This window comes from Diadema antillarum, unplaced genomic scaffold (assembly GCF_040938485.1).
Source record: "Diadema antillarum isolate AM-2024a unplaced genomic scaffold, OU_Dant_1.0 scf00000071, whole genome shotgun sequence".
Classification (NCBI taxonomy): Eukaryota; Metazoa; Echinodermata; class Echinoidea; order Diadematoida; family Diadematidae; genus Diadema; species Diadema antillarum.
Genome location: NW_027270960.1, coordinates 7,055,814 through 7,079,193, shown reverse-complemented (window position 1 = coordinate 7,079,193; position 23,380 = coordinate 7,055,814). Strand labels below are relative to the sequence as shown.

The 23,380-nt window shown below is 37.2% G+C and overlaps 1 protein-coding gene across 2 annotated transcripts in view; it reads left to right on the top strand.

Moving 5' to 3' along the window:
* The window catches only part of LOC139717030 (uncharacterized), a 64,870-nt gene extending 54,867 nt beyond the window's left edge, over positions 1-10,003 (top strand). For both annotated transcript variants that reach the window (XM_071628545.1, XM_071628546.1), the window contains exon 2: positions 4,656-10,003. In XM_071628545.1, the coding sequence (XP_071484646.1) occupies positions 4,656-9,905 (5,250 nt within the window). In that variant the 3' untranslated portion in view covers positions 9,906-10,003. The remainder of the gene's footprint in view (positions 1-4,655) is intronic.
* The last annotated feature ends 13,377 nt before the right edge of the window (positions 10,004-23,380 follow it).

The following is a 23,380-nucleotide window of genomic DNA, read 5'->3' as shown; positions in this document are numbered from 1 at the left end:
TATATTCACGTGTAGTCGAAAATTAAACATGTTCAGGAAGGGTACTTGTAAAATTTTTCACTTTTTGCATAGACTTTATGAATTTGGCATATTTTCGGGGAAATGTGTGATGTTAATATTTGAAGAGTTTGTTCGCAAAAACTGATATGTCCATTTTTGAAGATTTTGAAGTACGATCTCTGTCATAAAGTACAAAATAATACCTTTTAAATTATATATTGGTCACTACATATTAAAGTACATTTTTGAAGTTATGATCAAAAGAAGCAAACATTTTCTTATTATTCTCTTTATTTTTCTTGACCTTTAATCGCAAATATCTCCATTTGGCACATATGGACTTAGCAGTTTTTGAAAACAAACTCTTCATTTGTAGAGCTTTGGGAATGACAGCTAGAATAGCATATTTACAGGGACCTTGTGATGAATTTGGTGACAGTTCTTAAATGATAAAAATATGTATAATTATTATTGGCCACATAATTCATGGAAAACCAGATACTCAGCACATGAAGACTGTTTGTAATGGCGTACTGCTCTGCAGTTGAAGTTTAGATATTTCAAGAGGTATATTCCTTTTTTTTTTTTTAATTTCAGGTGATCCAGTGGACATCACACATTTATTTGATATAGAGAATCAGCTCATAAAAAAAACATAACATGTGTAGCATTTAGTACATTATCTTCTTATATCCCCCTCAATGCTACTTAAAGAAAGAATAAATTAATAAGAAAGAATGAAACAACAGCCATTTGGATTACTAGCTTATATTTATTCAGTTTCATGTATTGATCCAGCTCGGGCAGGAATTACTTTCAAAACTGGAACACAAAGTTGGCAATGCACTGGGCTACCAGTGTTTGATCGTTGGCTTCTAAATACATGCATTAATATTAACAAATATCTATATTATGAACGTTGCTTGCTGTTTTTGTTTGTATTAGTTTGATTGGTATTCATTATTCCAAAAATGACTCCAGACCACCTAGATTATTCCCAAATTCATCACCATATTGTCACTTTTTCTTCCAGGGTTGAATAACTAGTTCACTGAGTGCTGTGATCAATGGTGATAGAGATGTGTACTCATGTAGAGTGTAATTCCGTTTGGGATTGAAAAAGGATTGAAAAAGGATTGAAAAAAGAGTGAAAAAGGAGTGAAAAAACCTCCGGAGTTAAAGAAGAGTGAATACAATAGGAGTGAATTGAGAGTGAGAAAGGAGTGAAAAACGACTGACAAAAGAGTGAAATACGTCAGGAGTGAATTTAGAGTGAGAAAGGAGTGAACATCCCACCAAAAACATTTCCGTCTTTTTTCACTCTCTTTTGGAGTGAAATTTCTGTTCACTCGAAATTCACTCCACTTCTAGTGATCCTTGACGTCACTACCAAGGGGAGTGAAAATCGAGTGAAAATTCACTCTTTCTTTTTTAGAGAGTATTCTGTAGACCGTATAGGGCAAATTGGCATAGACCCATTGAAAATTGCGTGGGTATGACTGCATCTGAAATTATGTCTCTCTCTTTAGAAAGCATCACAAGATGTCCATGCCTAGAAACCGTCAGCTAATCTATAGATAGTATCAATAGGCCTTGTGTACAAGTGAAGGCTAAACAGACTGGGCATTGCTGTGCGGCTGAGTAATCCTTCTGCTATGCCCAGAATGTGCCAGTTGATTTGTTCCCCGTGCCCTCTCGTAACAACTAAGGCCTGCTTTCCCCTGCCCAGAGCACTGTTGCTGCATTATAGCTGCCAGGAAATCAAATTGGCTTGCCATCCAAACACTATGACGACAGGCCTATTCACAGCCGTGAATAGGAAAATTGTATCACGGACCAGCTTCATAAAGCCTCCATCATTTGCTGTAATGTCAGTATCCTCAAAGGAAGAAGGCTGTAGATCTAGATATTGAAAAAAAATACATCTATTAGGATCTTGGTCAGCTAAACTATGGCCTTATATTGAAAAAAAATCTACAAGGATCTTGGTCAGCTAAACTATGGTCTTACATTGAAAAAAAAAATCTGCTAGGATCTTGGTCAGCTAAACCATGGCCTTATATTGAAAAAAACAACTACGAGGATCTTGATCAGCTAAACTATGGCCTTACATTGAAAAAAAAAAACATCTACTATAGGATCTTGGTCAGCTAAACTATGGCCTTATTTTGAAAAAAAAAATCTACTAGGATCTTGGTCAGCTAAACTATGGCCTTATATTGAAAAAAAAATCTACTAGGATTTTGGTCAGCTAAACTATGGCCTTATATGGAAAAAAAATCGACTAGGATCTTGGTCAGCTAAACTATGGCCTGATATTGAAAAAAAAATCTAGTAGGATCTTGGTCAGCTAAACTATGGCCTTATATTGAAAAAAAAAATTACTAGGATCTTGGTCAGCTAAACTATGGCCTTACATTGAAAAAAAAAAATCTACTAGGATCTTGGTCAGCTAAACTATGGCCTTATAAATATATTCAACAAAAAATCTACTAGGATCTTGGTCAGCTAAACTATGGCCTTATCAAGCAAACATATTGCTGTGCTTACTAATATGCATTAAACAATTTTACTGTTGTTCCTACTTTTACCGTCTCAAGGCAAGAAAGGACATTTGGCAAAAAGTATTCTTATGGGTCATTGGGAAAATTGTGAATCCAAGACATCGCGGATGAACCTCTATTCATTCTGTTGCTTACATTTGTTGCAAGTATGTCTATTTATCATAAAGCTAATACATGGTGTTGCACTTAAGGTAGTTTATATTGAGTTTGTTATGAAGTTGATATTTGTTCACCTTAATGCAAGGCTTTGATTGACCGGTGAGAGTAAAATATACCTCAAGTAATCCCAAGAGCCAAGTGTTCTGTAGCTGAACCACATGATTGCCTCTTCTCAATACCCAGTGGATGAATGCTGAACTCTTCATTACCTTGCTGTCTGCTACATCCTGTGTAACTCACTTGCATTCACCTACATGTAGATGATCAACGGTATATTATGATTTATGCCTCACATCAAAAGTGTGGTGTTGCTGCACAAAGAATGCCATGGGAGTAGTGCCAACTGTTATCCTTCCCTGTCTTCCTTTAAAGTCCCATAAAAGGCAACAAGAGGATGCATAATGTATAAAGTAAGATCTTTTCGCAGCGTGAAATTTTTGCGAACTGGAGCCGATGGTCTTTTTCACGGTATAAAATTTTCATGTATTGTCACTGGTCTTCAATTCTATAGTGTAGACAAGCGGTGCAAGAACTTTTGCATGCATTTTAATTTCACAAATCTTGGCTCTCGTGAAATTCACGAAATTAGAATGCACAGAAATATTTCAGTTTTACAGTATGTGATATCATGGATATGTGTTAGCTTTTGTTGCATTTGATGTGATGGTTGAAGGTTTAATGAAGGAGGCCTTTAGTGAATATCAGAGAATATTATATAAAGGCAAAACATGTCTGAAACATAGTTTAAGGCATGAACTGCATTATGCTCCGACTTATCCAGACATGTTGTGGTATTATATCTTCAACTTCATGCAAGGTAGCAAACGTACTCTGATCTATCTCTATCAGTAGGTGCCTATACCGTAGAATGAATAATTTAGACCAACATTTATTAAGTTATGACAGTGAATCTTCATAAACGACCTCTCTTTGAAATGTTTACAAACATCTCTGTTCTCCTCACTTTTCCAAATTTGTTCTGGTGCCGTGAAAGCCTGATTAAATGGCAAGATACTGGATTTCCACATTTTTAGTATAAATTCTATTTTTCAGACTTATGGCTTTTCAGTGATATTACAGTCTATGATTTTCTTCCATTGTTTCTTTTTAAACTTCTCACAGAAACATTGAAAATGCTCCCACCAAAACCTGCAGTAGCCACTTAAAGCACAAATCATCAATTCAAATAACATATGTTTTCTGATTTAGTTGCATATGATTTATACATTCATATAATTTTATTGCCTAAATACTTCCTGTAACCTTGACGGAGGAACAACATTCTTAAATATGCCCTCACCTGTCACAGATGATATTTATGCTCCAAAACAATCAGGACAAAATATATTAACATTAGTTTTCATTTCCCTTGGCATTCCCAGACCTCAAGCTTGGTGGTTGGTATGTGTGCATCATAGGCATATATGTAGAAGGGACAGGGATACATCACCATACAATGTGTGAGCAGAATGAAAGAGGAGCACCTGTTCTGTCTCATTATAAACTTGCACTGCCCCATATCAAGTGGAAAGAAATTATGATATATGGCAAGTGCACATTGTACTTCCTTTTTCTTATCCATCTTTAGAGGTGTCTTCAAAGCTACTTGATAGAGGTATTCTGTATAACATTTCTGATATCTTTACATTTTGAAAATGAATTGTGAAAGAAAATGAGACATAACATTACTTTGAAATATCATTTCAGACATGTAGCCCACTAGATTTACTGTTTTATATGCAAAAATTTCATGCAAACATGTTCCCTTGGGTACCACGGACCATAGCATCATTATAAATATGTTGTGAATTTTTGTTTAAATGTGTAACATGATGTAAACCCTTTGAAGGTTGCTACCATTTCATCTGCCTGTGTGTACAAAGTACTTTCTGATGTTAATGTCAGATTTAAACTTGTTATCTGTTTCTGCAGGGCCTTTCTGGTCTGCTCTCACAAGGAAAAGACAAGAAAGGAAGAGAAAATGAAAGCAATGGGAAAGCACAACCAGTCAGAGCCACTCACTTCGACTACATCACCAAACCAAGCAGCAGTGGAAGTTATACAGAACGGCCACGAGGTGTGAAACCAAATCAGCCTCATGGCCAAAACTACTCCCGAAGCAGATCAGAGAGGCCAAGGGATGACAGGAAACACCGCCATTCCACAGGGTCGTACAACCATTCATCGACTGCGTCTAACAATCATTCTTCATCCAGATCGTACAGAAATTCTTCCTCTGGATCTTACAGCCAAGCCACTTCTGGATCTTACAGCCAAACTCCTTCTGGATCTTATGGCCAACCTCCTTCTGGATCTTACGGCCAACCTCCTTCTGGATCTTACAACCAACATTCTACCAGATCTTACAACCATTCTTCCTCTGGATCTTACAACCATTCTTCCTCTGGATCATACAACCACCCATCCTCCAGGTCATACAACCAATCTTCTTCTGGGTCTTACAAGAATGGTTCCTCTGCAATGCATCACTCTCGTCCAGAAGTGCAGAGAAGGTACAGCAGAGAGGATGATGAAGAGCTGCTTCTGATTAATTACCAACGGGACAGGACTGATGACAGAAGCCAAAGGAGGAGGGGATCACTTCCCAGAAGCCACTCTCCAGAGAGAGGTCAAGGAAGGGGTGGTTCCCTTCCAGGATATTACGGTCAGCCTTCCACAGGCTCCCCGCAGGGTCCTCCCAAGCCGCCCCGTCGGCAACAGTCGCTGAATCGTATACATATTCCTGATGGTCCAGACACAGATATCACTTCACCCAGCGATTATGATGTTTACAGTCCATCGTCAGAGTCTAGCAGCCCAAAGAATTGGAAAGTGAGTCCCCTCATGAGTCCAGGCTCCCAAACTGCACCATACACACATGATCGTTCATGGTCTCCATCAAAGGAATTCTCTCGACCTTCCCGCTCAGAGCATAGCTCACCTGACCGTAAGCACCAGCATTATGACAGTAAACAAGTCACCCGTACTGATCAATATTATTCACAAAGAGAGAAAGAAAGGGAGAGAAATGGCCAGCAGTATGGTGGTAACTCGCAGACATATACAAATGGCAACAGTAGGGAGGACACAAACTCTTTCATGACCAAGCAGTATGACAGTGCTCAGAGCAAACAGAGCTATATGTCCAGCCAGTATGCAGATAGGTATTCACAGTATCCATCAGAAAGAAGCACTAGTCAATATCAGTTTCCTACAGCTCACCAATACGATGACCCATGGCGTAATGATGCACAACCAAACCAGTTTAGCCAATCCTGGGATGTTGGTCCTCCACAGAACCTTCCACAGAACCAATCACAGTCAGCCAGCACCGCAAGGCCTCTGGTTCTGCCACAAAATGGTCCAATCCCTCAAGGTCCTCGCCCCATTTACAGGAGTGATGGGGAAATTGATCTAAGAGAGCCACCTTATCATCAAGTGAGAGATTTGTTTGCCTCCACAAAATATTCACAGAAACCAACTGATCAACAGCATACTGAAGACTTCAGTTTCTACCAAAGCAAGCCAAGTGAAGATGGTATTAATGCTGACTGGTGGGATGGGGGGTCCAAGCAGGAGGTCAACCAAGCACAGCCTGTCCAGTCTAACTCCCTCCGCACAGTCCGTGGTGTAAAAGCATATGATCAGCATGTGAAGAAGTTCAAACGTCCTACAAGTCTTGGTGGAATCCCCAGAGGTCTTGAAGATGCGTACATGAAGCTGAAGTCTAGCACTGGCACAGCTTACAAAGCTTCCACTGACTACTCCCCCAGTTTGGAACGTTCTGATAATTCAGCATTTGGAGTTGCCCAAACACATCAGCAACAGTCATATGGCGAGTCTACTTACCAGAAATCTGCAGACATCTACAACTCTGCAGAATTTTACCCTACCGATTCATATCTTAGTGGTAGACCAAGTCAGAGTGACAGCACTGCTGGGCCAAAGGTTCTTCCCAGTGCACACAAGAGGAGTGGTTTTTCTACCCAAGATGGAAAGAAGGGTCATCAAACGAACAGGGCTGTGCGTTCGCCAATTCCTAGCGAAGAAACCTGTAATGCTGGAAATACACAAAACCAGAGAGATGCTGGTAAGCAGACCATATTTTGCCTGGTATCTCAGGTCGTGCCAACTACTCCATCTCCAGAAGCAAGTCCTGGTCCTATCCAGCGAGAGCGTGTGGCAATTGAAGATGGAAAAGTTTCTCCTGTTATGGCTCAACCTGTTGATTTAGCCAGAGCTTCATACAAACATGCTAAACAGAGTGCTGCAAAGAAGAGTCACACACACGGGAGCTACTCTCCTGTCAGATCCCAGCTTGACTACCATGCTCGCCAGGCAGATAAAGGGGTATACCAGCCAATGAGGCAGCAGGAGAGACGGCCTTTCCGTCATTCAGTCTCCCAAGACAGTTCTACTGGAAATGAATCTGACAAGATCTCTTCCAATCAACAAAATGGATTCCATAGTGTCCAGACTCAACGTCAAACTGTCTCCAAGCAGACTATGAAGAGTGCTCAACAGAAGTGGGAGTATAAGCAGGATGTGCGAGGAGCCAGTGTTTCCTCTGGGTACCATTCCAGTCCAGAGTATGATGGGAAAACCAATGAAGAGCGACATATTGCGACGAGATATATGTATGAGAAGCAGAGGTTTTCTGATGCAGAGTATCGTACTGACAGTGTGGAGCAGCAGCAAGGCGAGATAGACACTGCTCCTATCGTACCTGTCAAAGATCTTATAAAGAAAATCAACCGGAAGGCAGTACTCCAAGAGGGTAGTGACCAAGATGTTCCCAGAAACAGGTTGGGTAGTGAGAGTGGAGACCAGATTGAAGAGCAGAGTGCACCTAAACAGCAGGACTACCGGGACAGCAGAGTCTTTGGGGAGAACATTGTGCTGAAGAGACTAGTGTCAGAGAAAGGAGATAATCAGGTACCTACAACCTCTAAGAACTCTACGCAAAAGCCAGCCAAAAAGGACTGGGATGCACAAGATGTTCATCCAAGTAGATATGCCTTTGATGCACAAAGTGAGATGCTGAATGACCCCAGTGAATCCCAGCTGGCTGACTACTTGGATACAAGGGTGTTTGGTGAGGACATCAAGCTGAGGAAAGTTGGATCTAACAGAGAAAAGAGTCAATCAAGGGTGTACTACAATGAACAGTACATGGCTGCACCTGCAAGTCCTGGAAATCATGCCTCACCGTCTGCAAAGGTAAAGTCAGGTGAGAGAGAACTGTCCCATGAAGCAGCATTTACCATGGAGACATACCAGCCAGTGGAATCGACACCGGAACAAGATGATGATGACTCGGACGAAAAGCCTATCAATGCTCGTGATAGGAGAGCATACTATGAAAGCCTCAAGCCACTCTCCAGGGAAGAAGAAATTCAAAGTGTGACTGCTTCTAAGACAAAACAGCAAAACCTTGGAAAGATGGGAGATGCTCCAGGTGAGAGTAAAAAATTGATCACTGTAACACAATCCAAAGTGTACCACGGGAGTATCAAATGGCCTAATAGCCCTTCTGAAGTTCGTCAGGTCACTAGGAATAAAGTAGAAGAAACTCTTATTCAACCATCAAAAACTCATGAGGCTGAGAGCATTGCACCTCCTAAGGTACAGAGCAATGTTGCTCAAGCAGAACCTTTGTTCACACCAAGTGAACGGCAGGCATTCTATGAAAGACTGAAGCAAGGTGCAGATGATGACAAACCAAGTATGATGGGCAGAAGATCACGAAGTCTGCCGAGACTGAATGTTAACACCGGCGAAAGTAGCTCAGATTACAGGCCGAACAAGAAATCTATTGAAGAGCTAATGGATCCTGATGTGGATATAGCCAAACTCTCAGTGGGTGCACAGCTCTTTTATCAGAAGAAACATCAAGTTGAGAAGCACTACAGGAAAAAGGAGCTCCTTCAACGGGTCAAAGGAGAATTAAGGAGGCGGAAGTTTGGCAGTGAACCTGACTTAGCCCATGACAGAGAGGAAGAAGATGTCCTTGATACACTAGAAGATAAAACTCACTTCCTCATGACCCACATTGCTGGAAAAAGAGTTCGTGGCAGAGACAGTGCCGATTTTGAGTTTGCCTTGAATCAACTGCAGAACATCCATACTGAGGCAGACCAAGATGCGGATGAGATTCTCTACCCACAGTTCTATCAGCCATATGATCACAGGGCTGCTGAGATCCCACTCCGGGAACAGAAAGTGGCTGACTTGCAAACCATGGTTGGAGTCCATGCTGAGGCTGGGTCTGTGAAGCAGCGCCATAAAGTAAAACGAAGTAGATCAGATGTGAGTGAAACAAAATCTGGCGAGCACAATGATGGACAGCTTCCAGAACAACCTGGAACAGCCAAGAAGAATCAGGATTTCTTCCCATACCGACAAGCCAGCCACCCAAAGAAAATGGTGAAACACAAAGGACTAGCAGGAGAAGGGGGCCATGAATCAACCTCTGATGAAGAAAAGACCCCACGCCCGTTTCCTTCGGGTACGAACCCCAAGTTATACCGACCACCAAAGTCATCTGACAATCTTGGCTACAGCTCTGATAGTAGTCCTGAGAGGCCCATCAAGGCGAAGACAAAGATAGTCATCCCAGGCAAGGACCAGAGTAGATTAGGCAATAAAAGTCCCATCTACTTATCTGCTGGTCCAAATTCTAGACAGTTAGACAGGCCTGGTCATTCATCAAGTTTACCACCACCTATAAAGCAGAGTGTAAAGTTCACTGAGGTTCCAAAAGTGAAAAAGGCTGTGGTGACCAAACCGCCGCCAGCTCCTGGGTTGACGAAGTTCAAGGAAACACAGCTCCATCTGCAACCTCCTGGCTCCAGAGACTCTGTATCTACGGTGGACAGTGCCATGCTTGCACAGCCCTTTGAAGACATGCATGAAGAGTACCAGGACATGATGATGGAGCATGCTGCTGCTGACCTGCTGCCACCAAAGGAACGTACCTCCTCCAGCGAGTCTCTTCTCCAGATGGTAGCTGACTCCACAACGCACTGGGCGACTCCAGCTGCAATAGATCCTGATGCATCCTACTGTCCAAGTACCACAATCCCGCTGGCTGATGAGGAAGAAGATGCCTATTCTTCAGATGGTGCCTATGCTGACCTCGAAGGTAAGCTTTGCCCGCTGGTTACAAAGGAAGACTTGTGATGGAGAAGCATGCAATCATTGTAAAGTAGGTTTAGATTTGCACTTTATACTCGAGTCAATGCCCTCATACTGATGTGTTCTCAAAGCCAAAACTTTTAGTGAAGGTGGATTCAGAATTCACTAACTGCCAGCAAGTGCTTTCAGTACACCAGTATGAGGTTAATGTTTTCTGAAATAATGATTTCAGTGTGATTTGGAGCATGGTGGATTTGTTCTGTCCATAACCCCTCTTGATGAACCCATCTTCATGGTTAGTGTTATTATTTCCAACCCTGGCCTGTGCTTATTGAAGGTTTGCATTAGGCCCTACTGTGGCATTTTTTTGTGAAATTATTATTACTTTTTTATTGTGAAAATAGGTGCCTATAAAAGGTGTTATTATGATTTAATACTTAAAGCAGATGGATGACAGACCCCACTATACAGGAAACATATAATTCATTCACATATTATCAATTAGTCAATTAGTTGGTTGATCATGCAAGCAATCAAAGAATTCATGTACAAGCATCCAAGAAGTTTTAGTTCCTGTTTGATGTAGAGCAGTGTCATCAATTCTTGTTTTGTTGATGTCATCTTGATGTGAAATCACAATCTGAAATATTTCAAGCATGCATGGTTATAAAAAGTGCTGATGTGTGCCTTATGAAGATAGAATGATACACATGTTGATTTTTTTTAGGGGAGTATTTTTTGTTTTTAGATTGTATATAAATAGGTATGTGTCTGCATGGTTTGAAGTGTTGCCAATACGAGGGTTTGTCTTTGAGATTATAACATGCCTACGAGGTAATTCACTGTAGTTACTACATAGTGCCAAATGGTAAGATATTTCTGCCTGTTTCTTAATCTGTTCAGACTGATTTGCTGTGGGGTCATCAACTGCATGGTTGTATTAATTTGACTTGATGGTTCAGTCATATCCTTTGCAAGAATTTGATACACCCTCAGAGGAGTTTTCATGTGGAATTTCCTCTCATTACAATGTTCCGGCAAATGCAGTTATGATAACATTTACTATGCTTTTATTTGTGATGTAGTTAAAGCCTGTTTAAAAACATGCAGTTGAATTGTTCCGAACAGATTAAATAACATTTACATTCTGATATTTGTATATTAAGAATCAATCCTAAAGTAACAGAAGATGATTTATAGTACTGGGTTCACTTTTTTTTTTTGTGCTGTTGTGTGACTTACTTTTGATGTACATCAAAGCAATATTTGACCAACTATCCTGTATGTTTCTCCTTGCATGATAGTCTGACATTATATCATATTGCTGTAACACTCAACAAATCAAAACAAGAAAACAGCACCAACGAACTAGTTGATCAAGTACACACAATATTAAGGAGATGGTGGGAATGCTAAGATATTAATGTAGTTTGAATTCTCATCATTGATTTCTTTGATTGACAATCAACAATCACAGAGAAAATTGATGTTCCTTTAGGGATTATGAATGATTATTTGGATTTGTGAACCGTAAAGTGCATTCCTTCTTTCCTGCTTTTATTCATCGATTAGTCTTGGTATTGGTGTATACATCGTAGTTCTCCATCTACTGACATGCTTGGTGATTGCTTGCTCTCATGTATTGATCTATGTGGCTGGTGACCAAGTTGGAGGCTTTCTATTTCGTGGTATTTAGATCCTCTTAACTTGGTATTTCACGGGTAAATGATAAATCATGATTACTTTTTCAACATGTATGTGCACTTAGGTGCTTAAATTTTCCATGGAAATTAACCTGTCTTAAATCTTATTAAAATAGATGATTCTGTAGAAAAGCAGTACAGCTGTATTTTTTGATTAGCACAAAGGATAGAGCGCATTGAACTGAGATCAGTAAGTGGCAAAGAGACTTCAGAATGGAGAGTGAAACAGAAATGTTTCATTGATTTATCAAGCATAAGATTTGTTATTGATTCAGCATCAACTCATGAATTGTTTTGCACAGAATTGGTAAAGGAACAGACGAAAGAAAAGAAAAGTGGACTTCATTGCAATGAAGTACTGATAGGCTTTGAAGAATACTTTCAATCATTCACTGTTGAAGACATCAGTCCAAGTTATGTTTGCAAAGATGCTGCATAGCGCCCTCTATTTTCACTCTTGTCTTAACTCCTTGCTTATTCAAAGTTATGGGAACTCCTGCTGGGTGCCAATGAACCTTGTGACAAACTGAGACAGCTCGGAGGCAATGACAAGTAGGCTTGATATCCCAAATGCATCCTTTTACCTTTGTGGCATACACAGGGCAACTAACATCAATTTCAAACTCTGTTCTACCATGTGATTTTACAGCTAAACAATTACAAGCACTTAAATCCACAATCAACTTTAAGATATATACTTCTCATAGTCTAGATAAGTGCTCTGAGTGAGGTTTACCTTTCCCTTAAAATATAATCTCTCAAAAAGTTTCAATAACATCACATGCCCTATCATTTCGGACCAGTTCAACATGGCTTTTGATATGATAATGGCGTCAAGGAGATTAATTTAGCTCATTGTTTGAGATATGTGACTCTCATTATAACGAAGTCCTCAGAAACGGCAAAATTATATCAGTATGTGATGATATAGATCGTAAGTTTGGGACCTACATTTTTACTTCTCCTTAACACAATGTTGTTATTATAATAATGTTTGTTATAATATGAGTGCACTATCGATCTTTTTTTTATTAAAAGTAGAATAGTTTTACAGATGAATACAGAAATGTCATTATAAATGGCAGAGTATGTGTGTTCATACCATTCATTGAATGCCTGTGGAGTTGCTCACCTACATGTTATTGTTCAATCATGATATTTTCCCAGCTCTATGAGGTTGTCTACTCTAAACAGCTAAAACAGAGAGCAAGACAAGATAGTAAAGGTCTGTCGGATATGGCAAGGCATTTTCCTTTTGAGTTGAATTTTTATTTTATATACACTGCAAAAAGTCCGGTGTTAAATAGTGAACACCGAGCTGGTGTTAGATTTTCGGTACTCATTTATGGTGTTAAATTAACACCTCCGGGTGTCATTTCCAAATATAAAACTGTTTTTTGAAGAGTTTCTTAGTAACTGCACTTCTTGTTGATTTTTAATTTAAACAAGACGATCGAGAAGTTTACATTAAAATACTAGATTTTTGAAAAAATGTGAAAATAAATCTACACCACAGTAACACCAGCTGGTGTGGTCTCTTATTGCAGCTGGAGGGGTGTTAAAACCACTGATATTATTAACACCAACAAATATCAAATCAACACCGTGTGGTGTCATTTTTGAATTAACACCAGTACAGTGTCAAACTAACACCAGGTACAGTGTCAAATTAACACCACAAAGTGTCAGGTGAACACTTTTCAACACCATCACAGTGCATTTTCTACACCTGTGGGTGTGGTCCTCTATTGAAGTTTGATCGGTGTTAGACTTAACACCCATGGTGTTAAATCTAACACCGATGTTTTTACAGTGTATAATTAATCTCAGAGTTTTTCCTATACATGCTAAGGAACATTTATACCTGTAGACATGTAAACCTTACATTAGTTTTTATCTAGTATCATAACTGTTCTTTTGTATTTTTTGTTGTTGGTAGTATTAGTTCATCTGTAGTCTCCATCTAATTCATTTGCACCAGTCTGAAGTATATTTACATCTGATTGAGAATTACAGAGACATCATTTAGATCAGGCCATCACTGCTCATCTTATACATTTATGATTTAAGCAAGATAATATTCTCAGCGTTATGCCTGAATTTTCTAGTATTTCATGTTATGTCACTTGCCAGCGTAGAAATAGTTTTGCAGAAAATGAATATTATATATAAAGAGAGAGTTTTACTTGCAAAGAAAATTTATATGTAAATGTAGATATTAGTCCTGATTGAAATTCAAATTTTGTTCATGTAGTTTCACTGCTTTTGTTTATGAAGGTGATAAAAAAGGATAACATGAAAGGATACACTTTATGTGACACTGTTTAGTCATCTTTGGGCAGTGGGTCTGACATAAAATATGTATGACAGTTGTTAAAAGAATATATTTGATTATGTGTACTTTATGTGTGGTGTGTGTGCAGTTAGTGGTGTGCATATAACAATTGTGTTATCATATGGGTGTCATAAACAATTATTTTTTGGTATCAGTACATTCCTCCCTTGTTGGAGGCAGTCTGGTAGGCATTGAGAGTCATAGTCTATGTGACATTATTAATTTTTCTGCCTTTTTTTATCAGTTCCTTTAACTCCTTATGTGCCACGTTTGCACGCCGGACTCAGTAGACGGCATGCCAAGTTTGAATATTCTGCTCAAATGCACAAACCTGCCCAAACCGATTGATAAATCACCAAATGTAGTAGTGCAATGAAAGCATTTCTTGCAATTCCATTCTGGTCACATGTAGTTGCATTTTATGTGGTGATTGACTATCAAGCGGTGTTCCCTACTGGATTTTGTAAGTAAATAGAAGTTTCTGTCACTGTTTCAAGCAAGAGTCATGCCTCTACAATAATATACAAATGTAGCTGACTGCTCATTTGCCAGGAAAAAAAAAACAATCGTAGAATTGCCGAACAATTTATGTCAAAGCAAAGCTTGGCATCTTCTACTCTCTACAGCTTTGATTGTTACATTTCCAGGGTAACAAAAATCTATAAAAGTTAGATTGATTTGAAAATAGAATGTTTTCCCAAAGCATGACTGTGTTGCTGTCTCAAAATAATATGGCGGGGGGGGGGGGGGGGGGGGGTTTGGGTTGGGGGTGGGGGTTAGACCATGGCATATGAAGAATTAAATATGTTACATGAATGACATGTCAATATGGAAGACCAGTTCTTATGCTTTCTTACCATTATCCATCCCCAATCAGCAAATTGGCACAATATATCAAAATCACATTCACATGGTGATCTGTGCAAAGCTGCTTGATCCTCAATTTGACTGTGATGCAGCTATTCTGTTATCCATGAAAACTGTTTTATACAACTGTAACACTGTTTAGTTCATATTAGGTTCAGGTTAATAGTGCAGGTATTGTGGGAAACAATTACAACACAAATTTTCAATTATTGTTTTTTTTTTTTGATGGGGAGGAGTGGATAGTTGAGTTCATGATTGATCTTACGCTTGTATAAGCTTTTCTGATTTTGAAGGGGGAGTATGACAATTTTAATTCACTCTAAATCTGAGTTTATTCTTTGTTTCTCGAACATTTTGTTTGTAGAGCCCCCATTTTTTTGTTGCTTCTTTTAAATCATAACCTTGCCTAGTTATATGTGTCATTGCCAGTAACCAGCACCAATATTACTAATCATACTAACTTTGTTGTTTTTCTTCACTGCATCATGTTTTATACTTACATCATCTGTATCACAACATTTATGATTCACTGATAGTGTGTAGCTTTTGTGTTTGCATGTTACATATATATATTATTTAGCATAGTGTACTCTGTGACATATGTGCCCTGTAAATTTATGCAAATGCCCAATTCCTTCTTTGAATGTTTGTTCTGTACAATGAGGCTCACTTCAAACCATACAGATATAATATTTAAGGACTTGTGTCATTATTGTAAGCAAATGGTTCAGTTTGTTAAAAGTAGTTTATCTTCATATTGCATTACTGTACATTTGTTTATTGATAATGCAGCTATTTCATAGTGCTCATGAATATGCATTTATTAATTGAAAAATGTTTACAATTTTCAGAGAGATTACATGAAATTGTTTTGAAATTGCTATCACATAAATTCATAATTTGCATAAATGCCCCCCGGAAATGAAGATACAGTGGATAAACATTGCAATTTTTTGTGTCATTGCTCTCTTTTTATGAGCAAAGAAGCATCTATAGCTACCATAATGCATAGTGATTGCTTTTAATACATCTCATTTCAGTATATGATTATAAGTGTTAATGATTTATGACAAGGGTTTTGAGAAATGCAGTGACATGCTACATCCAGCTCTTCAAATTGTCATCCCTGAAATTATATGCTGTCCAAAATGGTATCTAGAGTATACTTTTGTATGAATGTGACTGCCCTAAAGTGTCGATTTGACATTGTGTTTTACACCATTGCTTTTCAATATTGAATTTTATATTGATCAGTAGAAATGTGTTACTGAAACTAGGAATGGAGGAGTTGGGTGTACAGGGTAATGGTTGTAAATGATTGCACTTCACAATGCATGGTATGCATTTGGATGAACGATAAATGTTTGACACTTAGCAAAACTTTATGATACCCTTTGATTCACATGCATGGTAATTGGTGAGGCTGTGAACAAGGAAAGATAGGGCCCAAGATATCCATTTGCATTGCTTCATCCAGTGGAATTAAAATTTGTGTACCACTGTACATAGAGCTTTGTCATGTTGTATTGAGAGATTCCTGTAGAGCAAAGCATACGTAGTACTTACCTTTCATGTTACAAACCTGATCATAGTATACCCTCTGTGTGTGTATTAGTATGTTACATTGTAACTATTGCCCTGTCAGATTTGAGTAATAGTAGCCACAAAGGAATTTTAAACATGAATTTCTGTGGTATAGGGTAGGAATATATATCTGGGAAAATCATCTCCAGTGGACAAATTTTACAAGCTTTAATTATATTATATTATTTTTGTTTTTTTAGTTGAGATTTATACTGTATATCATCAGTATTGTGTTTTTATCATGTGTACAGGGGAGCTGAGTTTTATATCCATGATTCATTTACATGCAGAAATGAACTACAAAGAATATTTTGTATCAATTTCTCTCTCTAAAAAAAATGAAAATCCATTATTTGCAAAAAAAAATTCCGTACGGATTTATAATCAAGACTGTATTCTGTCGTATAATCCTTTTATTGCGTGGATAATAAAAAAAAATTATGAATTTAAGGGCCATGTAAAGTGGATCAGTTGAATACAAAACAAAGTCCTTGTTAATGTTACACTGAAGTTCAGTAAACAAGGTAATAATTGATGGTAAAGTAATGTGGAATTTTAATGTGTAATTGAGAGAGCTCCATATGCATGAAATACGTAGTAGCTAAACGTTTTTTTCTTTTCTTTTCGAAGTTCTGGAGCAGAATTTACTGAATGCAATGAGTCCAATTTGTCTATTTCAGTATGCATTTGACCTAATGTAATTTCTAATTTCCAGCACAAAATCATGTTTGAATTGGCCATTAGACTTATCTAAGAGGTAAATTGCTTGTACTGGAATTTCTCACTTAGCCTCTGAACTTTGTAATTGAGCTCATGCCCCAATGTCATAAAAAATATATATATATATATATATTATGATAATGAGTTGACGCTTATGGTGAAAAAACAAATTTTTGTGCGCATGAAACTTCACAAATTTTGCGAAGAGCCAAGATTCCTGAGAGTAAAATGCATTAAATGCCAGCACAAAATGCTCTCATGAGGAATAAACAGCTTACCCCTTCCAAGAAATAGAATCGATCCAATTTATGCACTAGTATGCATATACACGTGTGCACAGTACAGCATGCTCAGGTCAGGTCAATTTTCTTCCGAAGTTTGCTCATTCATTTTTTGTTGTTGTTTGTTTTTAGTTTATTTTTTTAACTATGCTTGTTTAGTAGTGTGCATTTTGTTCTGAACAAGTCCTTGTGCTCTTAGTACATGCAATATACTCATAATCTTTCCATTGTTGGCAAATCACAATTTGCTTCATGTTGTGAAAAAGGCCATTGGCTCCAATTCATGAAAGTTTCATGCCGTGACGATTTCTGGTTTTCCAGTAAAGAACAATTTAAGATCTCAAGCCATAACTTTATGTACTGTCTTTTACTGTCTTCCATCGATGTGCTGTTCATGCTGCATTTTGTTTTGCATGACAATAATTCAAGCAAATGTTTCTTATGGCATGAAATCTGCACACATTATACATTTTGTTTTAAATGTATGAGTTCTGATGTATTTTCAACAATGTATGTTGTTGATGCACTTCATTTGGTAGAATGTGTTTCAAATGCTACCAGTCCTGATTCATTTGCATGGTTTAAAACTTTTCGCATACATGTTGACATGTTTCTCTCGTATGGGAAAATAAAATTCCTCTGGAGGTTGATTTCGAGAAAGGGAGTTTCAAATTTCTGATGTACAATGTAATTTCACAAACAAGGAATGCTTTTAAAAATCTATTAGTACCTTACATTTGAAGCCTGTTAGTTTGAGTGGCAGACAATGGTAAGGAAATGACAAAATGTTAATTTACATCCTGGTGTTTAAAAAAAGTTAAAAGTATACTAGGATTTAAAAAAAAAACCCACACAAAATATTAGAATGTTTAAATTTAGTCATTTTGATGTAGTCACCAGTATAAGTAAACTTGAATTGGAAATTTAAAACTTTTTTGTAACCCTGAAATTTATTAAGTTTGTAAAATAATTACAACTATTAACACTCTTTTGAACAATCATTTTTTGCCTCTTCTATCCAACATAGATACCATGCAGAATTTGTGTCACAATATAGTTTGAAGACACTCCATGTTATGTTGCTAAAATCACATAAGAGTTAATAAGCATCTGCAATTTTTGCATCGTGTAATGATTGGTGTGGGACAAATCATTGAAAGTAGACATCTTACCCAGATTGTTGAGTGTAGGCAGTGAAATAAATGTAAACCATTTTTAGAGGTGAATAAGTCTTAGATATTAATATTGGAGTCACTTTAAGAAGGGACAGGAAATTGGATCTTTTACAAATCTTCAGAAATTCTAGAACATTTGCACAATGATTTTAAGTGTTCATCATTTATCAGATATCAATAGTGGTTATATCGAATTTAAAAAAATCTGCGGTGCATGTTACGATAAAAATTATTGTATTTTTGTCCATTGTTTGCTTATAATATGTATATCTGCCATTTATCACTGTTACTGTACTATCATATTAAATTGTTTATCATTTGTATTTAAAATAAATCTACTTGCATGGATTGTCATTTTCTGTGTCAGTGTAATTCACTTTTAAAGGGATCGTACAGTTTTGGTTGAGACATAATTTCAGGTTTCTAACATTTTTTGGTGAGATAAAGAGAAACCTCTTATGAAATATGAAAGAGCATGTAATTCTATGAGGAATTCAACGTTTATTTGATGAAAATTGGTTTTAAAATGGCTGATATATCCAAAAAGAGCGATTCTATAAAGTGTGGGACCCACACTTTATTATGATCGCTTTGTTTTACTTTGTTTTTGGATGTTGCATTCACTCCAAACCCGATTTTCATCAAATAAACTTTGAATTCCTCTTAAAATGGTATGCTCTGTTCTGTATCATAAGTGTTTTCTTGGTATCTCGCAAAAAGTTAAAAGCCCAATTCTCATCTCCACCAATGCTGTACTATCCCTTTAATGTGTTTGCTTGAATGGTAGTTGTTGATTTAGATAGTATGTGTGTTTTCACTAACTTTTGTTTGATGTTCCTCATGTTCCCATTAATTGCTCTCCAATTCTTAAAAAGCTTTTGTTTTTCATGATTTTTTTTTCTAAATTTTCAGTCACTTTGGGAAAGTTAAAGAAGCAATATTATGTGTCAGATTGGAAGAATTTAAATGATAAACCTGTTAAAAGATGCAAACTCTTCTACACAGTTAATATGTGTTTTGTTATATTTATATATGAAAAAGCTACTTTTAACAGGGGTAGTTCTGCACACAAGCGAGATCAATAAAAAGTTTGAGCTCATTTTACATTCAGAATATCAAAAGATACACATGTCTGAAATATACAAAGTTTAAGAATAATTTACAGACAATAAACATATCGATATTACAAAACATATGAAAGATGGAAACAGAACAATGCATACAGAATAAAACAGAAAGAAGGAATGTATAATCTGCTGCCTACTCCAAGAAGCATCTTTATCAACTTCATTGACATTATGATGTAATTTGCCTAGTGTACTTCACCCATTTCAAACCTCAATTTTCATAATTATTTAAAGTGTAATGTATATTTTGACCTGTATTTGAAATTAAAAAAAAAATCATGAATTGAACAAGAAAAGAGCAGATGATTGATTTTCAAAAATATAACATTAATGTGAACATTCAATATGTAAGGCATTAGTGATATAGCTAATGAAGGAGGATTTTCAAGCATAAATTCATGTTCTTGGAATCTTTGCATGAATTTGCTCAGTATCTATTTTTAGCATTGAAATTTCAGAGAATAAGTTGATCATGTGTGTATACATGTTTGTATGTGTGTGTGTTTGTATAAATGTTTCCGATTGAGTGTGCATGTGTGTATTTTGGGAATATATTAATTAGTAGATGTCAAATATAAATTATAGCAGAAATTAAGACTATTTGAACCATAATGTGATTCTTGTCTAGTTGTTTTGAATACTTCAGATGATTATCTTTACACCATAAATCACATCTCTGTCTGTCTGTCTGTCTGTCTGTCCATCTCTCTCTCTCTCTCTCTCTCTCTCTAATATATATATATATTGTGGCTCTGTACCACAAAACAAACAAAAAGTCACCAGACATGGATTTTTAGTTAAGGGCAGATTCTGAAAAAGCAGACTGTAAGCTTTAAAATGATGTATAACTCCATGCAAATGGACTCCCCTAACCTACCTAAATACTGGAAAGAAAGCACACACTCTGGAAAAGTGTGAACTGAGAAAAGAGGCTTTGAAGTACAGGGTCTATTCAAGCGCGTAATCTTTCACCAAACTGTGCTAGCTGTGCGATGAAAGGTACAAAACACAGGATGTCAACCTCTGGAGCAACAACAATGAAGGGATTATCAGAATAAGCTGAAATTGAGCATGCTGTATTAACATATTCTGTCCATGATTAATCCCAAATTTCAAAGCAGTAGCTTTATCCTTTCAAAAGTTTTTAGACTTGAAAGTGAAGAGTGTGCAAAGGGTTCTCAAGACATACCTGATCATTTTACTCTCCCCAAAAAGGGGTTGTAAAAAGGGGTTGTAGAAAAACTGCTGAAAACACATTTTCCCATTCGTGTTATCATCCCAAACTAAAGAATAATGTAGAAGAAAGAAAGCTCTTTCAGAAAATATGAAAAACTCAAGATTGATTTAGTTGACCCATTTCACCTGTTTTGAGTCCTCACGTAAAATCAAGGGGTGCGAATTTTTGTTTGTTTTGTGATGCACGGTCACATATATACACACATATATATATATATATATATATATATATATATATATATACCGGGTGTCCCAAAAAAAGCGGAACGGTGGATTTTCAGTACCTTGCGGTCTAAAAGTTATATATCTTTTGACGTCATTAAAAAGAGCATGTTCCGCAGAATACTATGATACCAAAATCATTTAATTTGGTTCAGTACTTTTTATTCTACACCAATTTCTGAAAATGCAGTGATTGTCAAATTTTGCCAGATTTTTGCGACTTATGAGATAATAATTTGAGTGCGACACGCGATCCATACGGTGAATATTGTGTAAGCTCGGTGATCCATGTCAACAAAAGATACAGCTTTCACATTGGGCACGGGCCAGGAAAAAAAAACAGTGTGTGTGTGTGTGTGTGTGTGTGTGTGTGTGTGTTCGCTCCCAATATGAAAGCGTTATCTTTTGTTGACATGGATCAACGAGCTAACACAATTCACCGTATGGAACGCCTGTCGCGCCCAAATTATTATCTCATAAGTCGCAAAAAATTGAAAATGACTGCATTTACAGAAATTGGCGTAGAATAAAAAGTGCTCAACCAAATGTAATGATTTTGGTATCATGGTCTTCTGCGGAAGATGCTCTTTCTAATGATGTCAAAAAATATATCACTTTTAGAATGCAAGGTACTGAAAATCCACCGTTCCGCTTTTTTTGGGACACCCGGTATATATATATATATATATATATATATATATATATATATATATGTATATGTGTGTGTGTGTGTGTGTGTGTGTGTGTTGCATAACTACATAGGAAATCATTTGAAAGGTGGAGTTTATAGAACGCTTGAAAAAAATATATTTCTTAATTTTCCACACCCAAGATGTATGCAAACTTGTGCATGAAAACCAAACAGATAAAAAGGCCAGTGGAACCTGTAGTAATTTCAGTAATAACAAATGGAATATTTTGAGTTTAGTGTACTAATGTATTTGTATGACATTGACATACCACTTTCACACCCTGATGATTTGTGCTACAGCATTGAGCAACATATATCACGATGTATTCATTTTTGAATGCCATATCAGCAGTAGACGTAGAATATATGCGTGTCAGTTGTAAGGGCTGTGAACAAGAGAGGGCGCAATTTATCCTTTCAAGTATGCATCACTGAGTTAGACACAAATATCTGTTGGAGCTGTGGGAAGAAAAATACTTTACAAAAGTGAGAACTCCAAATTTGCTTGCCGTCGAGTTTCCTGGTATGAATATTTTGAGAGCATGAAAGAAGATTATTATGAATTCCATTTGACACCCATCACCATGCTTTTTGATTGAATCAGTGCAGAAAGATATTGGGTTTTTTTTAGGCATTGTGGCACAAAACATTTATATATGATGAAAAAAAGAACCAATGAATACTGCTCTGGCCCAATTTGTAATTGATTATAAACCATTACATAGACACCTTTAGAGGCTGAATATTTCTGCCATATTTGGCTTATGTTGTGCAGTTTTTGTTACTACCCAACTGAAATTGTATGATTAATACAGTACTGCACATACAGCTATTCCAAACATTACAAATACACATGTATGTATCCATTTTAGAGGAAAAATTGGCAGTTTCTGCAGGCATATGGAAACTATGTCTTACCTTTCAGAAATCAGCAAGTGTTTGCTGTACTGTGGCTTTAAATCCATGACTGCTGTGGTTCCCCCCATTTTTTAACATTTACTACACCTTCACTTTATAGAAGCAGTATACTGAAAAAGTAGATGTTTTTGTGCGACCAATTTTTTTTTGCGCTCAGCCGGGTAAGAAGGGTTTCGTGTGTTTTTAATTTCACGGAATGAAGACATCAACTACTGGAACATATGGCAAGCAAAAATATTTGTGTGCTTTTATTTTCGCGCTAGTTTCTGATTGCGCGAAATGCGCGAATGTTTCAACACCGAAAAATTTCCACTTTTACAGTAGATTATATAGAGCTAATGTCCTGAGTAGGAGCTTAGATACCGTACATTTTTATATGTGAGTAGGCTGATATACTGGGAAGCAAAAAAGACATATTTACGAACACACATACAAACATACACAAACAATGGCTGTCATGGGCTACTTACTAGGTGTGTGGAAGGTTAAAGTAGGACCTTGATTCTAGGGCAAAATCTCTCGCTGAGCCAGGAATGTGACAAATTTGCAACCACCTACCCTCAGGGGCTGACCCTTAAATAAACTTTACATTGTCTTATAACACACATTTTCCATAAACACCTGCCAGAATATTCTTGGGACTTGTCTTCAACAGGTTAAA